The sequence below is a fragment of the Cariama cristata genome, unplaced genomic scaffold (assembly GCF_000690535.1).
Source record: "Cariama cristata isolate BGI_N322 unplaced genomic scaffold, ASM69053v1 scaffold18635, whole genome shotgun sequence".
Classification (NCBI taxonomy): domain Eukaryota; kingdom Metazoa; phylum Chordata; class Aves; order Cariamiformes; family Cariamidae; genus Cariama; species Cariama cristata.
Genome location: NW_009617149.1, coordinates 3,848 through 7,255, shown reverse-complemented (window position 1 = coordinate 7,255; position 3,408 = coordinate 3,848). Strand labels below are relative to the sequence as shown.

General features: G+C 57.8%; 1 protein-coding gene across 1 annotated transcript in view; it reads right to left on the bottom strand.

The window, feature by feature from the left end:
* LOC104161869 (dynamin-2-like) overlaps positions 1 to 3,201 on the bottom strand; it is a gene marked incomplete at both ends in the record, with an annotated part of 19,285 nt that extends 16,084 nt beyond the window's left edge. The window contains 2 exon segments of the mRNA XM_009700443.1: positions 1,578 to 1,651; positions 3,122 to 3,201. Of these exon segments, the coding sequence (XP_009698745.1) occupies positions 1,578 to 1,651; positions 3,122 to 3,201 (154 nt within the window).
* Between the last annotated feature and the right edge of the window lie 207 nt (positions 3,202 to 3,408).

The following is a 3,408-nucleotide window of genomic DNA, read 5'->3' as shown; positions in this document are numbered from 1 at the left end:
TGACCCCGGCAGCTCTCGTCTCGCCCCGCCAAGCCCAGCAGACAAACATTAACCCAGCCCCGGCTCCTCCGCAGGGAAGACACCCAGGAACAGAAAAGCAGCTGATTTTTCTGGGCGTTTGCACAGTCGCCTTCAAGTATCTGAGATTTTTTTAAAGGGTTTTGCAACCTGTTAGCGCACCAGAAGCTCCGAGGGGAGTGGGGAAGCGGAGCAGAAAGCTGCAGGGGGAAGAGAGACAGCGTTTCCCTACGGTCACCGGGATAACGGCTCCCCGGCCCCTTGCAACAGCTCCGAATCCGTCCCTTGAAAAGGGATTTTTAATGGATTCGGGGCCACGACTTGCCCCAAGGAGAGGAATGGTGCAACTCAGCTTCCTCCCTCCGACAACCCGCGGGTGGGGTGAGGGGAAACACCCCCCCTACCCTCGCCCTTCCACTCCTACCGGTTCCGGCGCCTGATGACTCCCTATCATCTGAAGGCCAGGACGGATGTTTTGTAACCCCCTTACCTGTCCCGGGTACCCAAAACGACTAATTACTCCAGACACAGGTCACCTCGAGAAAGGCAAAAGGAGGCTGAGGAGCGCAGCTCCAGCTCTGCCAGGACTGACCCAAACCCACGCTTGTTTGGACAAGAAATCTCCCCGGAGATGGGGCTGGTTGATGTTTACAAAAGCACTCCCGGTTGGGAAAAAGAGCCGTCCCGGTGCTCCGCGTTCGGCTCCTCGGCGTTCCTCGCCATGCACGCCGGCAGGTGAAACAGGTGACCCGGGGGCAGGAGCCGATTTCGCAACCCCCTGCCCCAGGCCAGGGTGCGAAGCGGAACCGAGTCACGGGGCGATGGGGAAGCGGCCGGGCACGCTTTTATTAGCAACCACCAGCGCGTGAAACGTTTGTGCGCAGACAAAGCCCCCCATATCGTCAGGATAACGATGTCTGAAGGAAACCAGGAATTTTCTGCTGGAGGAGAGCAGAAAGACGGACCTAAATGGACCTAAATATGTCACCACTTCAACCGCGGCTCTGCTCCCCTCTCCCCCGCAGCCCCACAGACACCCCGTCCCTCCCCTGCACCAGCACAAAGCCCCCGAGAGGGGTGACTCGCTATTTTAAACACGTACTCGGGATTTAACCAATTCTGGGGAAGAAAGGATCGTGGCAACCTTCTACAGACGCCGACTTTTTAGCGTCAAGGGCAGCGCGTGTTCGAAACGAGCCCGAACACAACCCACGCTGCCACAGCGTGCTCCCAACTATCCGTACACCTAATAACAGAAACCTCCTCTTGTCGTTTGCCACTTCCAAGGGTGGGTTTCATCCCCAAGAGCCGGCGTGCTCCCCAGCAGTCAAAATCCTGTTCGAGGAACACTCGAACAAACCAGAACCGTTACCTAAATATTCATATGCTCGTTAAACGACCAACCTACGAGAGGCCCGAGCGCAGGCAAGCAGCCAAATGCCGGCGGTACTTCCCATCCGGAGGGTAGACGGAGCCGCCTTTGCCAGTCAAGGGTTTCAAGGACCCTTTCCCTCTTCTGACGCGGGGGAGCTGGGCAGCTCCTCCTGCCTGGACCGTACCTGTCTTGGAGAAGATGAGCTGCAGGATGAGAGGTCGTCGAGTGACAATTCCAGAGCCTCGGGGAAGGAAATCCCTGCAAGGAATTAAAAGAGGTGGTTAAATAAGCACGGTAATACCGTATCGAGTTGTTCACCCCCACATCTAAAGAGCAGGCACTGGGGGATGGCGTGCAGGGGTTCTCCTACACAGAATCGGTTCTTGCTCTGCAGCGGGAGCTGGAAGAGGGCGAAAGAGTCGCTCCCGGGGCCACAGAGACCCATGACAGGACAGGAACGTGCTCTCCCCGCACCTGCCCCGCTCTCAAGGTCGTCATACAACCCCGCCGCTATCTCTCCCTGCAGAAAAGGAGGGGAGATGGGACCGCCAGCTGCGAGGACATCCTGGGAGGGCAGAGCTCCTGCCCGTCCCCGAAAGCGGGCGGGAGGAGAAGGGGCACTAACGAGGAGCAGAGAGCGGCTCCCCTGTCCTTACACCCGCCTCTCGCCTTGAACTGCTTCCGAGCGACCGCTCTCGGGGCTGTGGGCGCAGGAATTCGGAAAGCAGTTTTCCCAGCTGCCAGTCATTAAGAAATTTTAAGTGTCTACCGGATTTTAATACCCCGCTAATTCAGAGGAAAACCAAGAAAAGACACCTCAACAGGAGGGACAAAAACACCACTTTCTCTTTATTCTCTGAAACCATACGTCCTTTATGGTGTCACCGCGTTTCACAGAAAGGCCAAGCGAGGCGCAGAACCGACGACGTTTCTCCTGCCCTCTGCTCGGGGCATCAGCTCGAGTGCACGGAGCCTTTCTGGGTTTTTTTTTTTGCCTGGAAACGGTGCTGCTTTGTTCGGGGCCGCTACCACCCAGCGAACGGCCGCAGCTCCCTTCTCCCAGGCCAAGGGCGATGGGAATTGGAGGGGAAAGTGGTTTTGCTGAGCAGCTCCGTGCTGGCGGTTTTGTTTGCTCGGAAACGGGAGCGATAAGAGCTCCCTGGGAGAGGCTAGAGCAGCGCTGCGTGGATTTATTGCTTCCATTAACGAGGGAGTACATCCAGCCGATCAAGAGCGGCACGGCGGGCAGGCGGTGCCCGTCACCCGCACCCGAAATCACCCAGGTCACGGGGAGACGCTCCAGAAGAGATTCACCCCCACCTCGGTTGCACCCAACCCCACACGTCAGCATCTCCAGCTGCTGCCGACGGCGAAGCCACGGTGGTGAAAGACAGCCGCAATATCCGCGCCGGACATGCCACCTTCACCCCAAAATTCAGGCAGATTTCCGAGCAAACCGCGATTCTCCGAGCCCTGTTCAGAGCCACGCCGTGGCGGCAGCCCCAAGAAGGAGGCTGCTCTAAATAGAAACGTGTTTTTATCACCCTCAAAAAGAGCTTCCTGCCCAACCGGGAGGACAGGTCCTGCGGCACCCACCGCGGGAGGTGGGATGCGACAGGAACGGGAAGCGTTTGAGGGCGTCTGCAGGAACATCGGGACCTGTTTCGGCACCGCTCGCTACCCGGTGCGGTTACGGCTCTGCAGTTTCGCTATGACGAGCCCTGTTACGTTATTTGGAAAGCGGCGACAGCTTCCTCCTGTTGCGGCCGGGGTTGGTAGGAATCGTCTCCTTCACGGGACAACGTCGACTGCAAACACAGGAGGGGAAGCCGGAGCCTGTCAGAAGGCCCCTTCGGTGTTTTTTTTAAACGTGAAAGCGACTCAGAGATGCGGGGCAGTTGGCGGGAGGACAGAGCTCAGCTGGGCTGACGTACGCCAGAGACGTAAGCTCCGAGGAGTGAGGTCAAACCTGTGTTTGCAATGACAACATTTAACCCGGATTTTCCCATTCACCT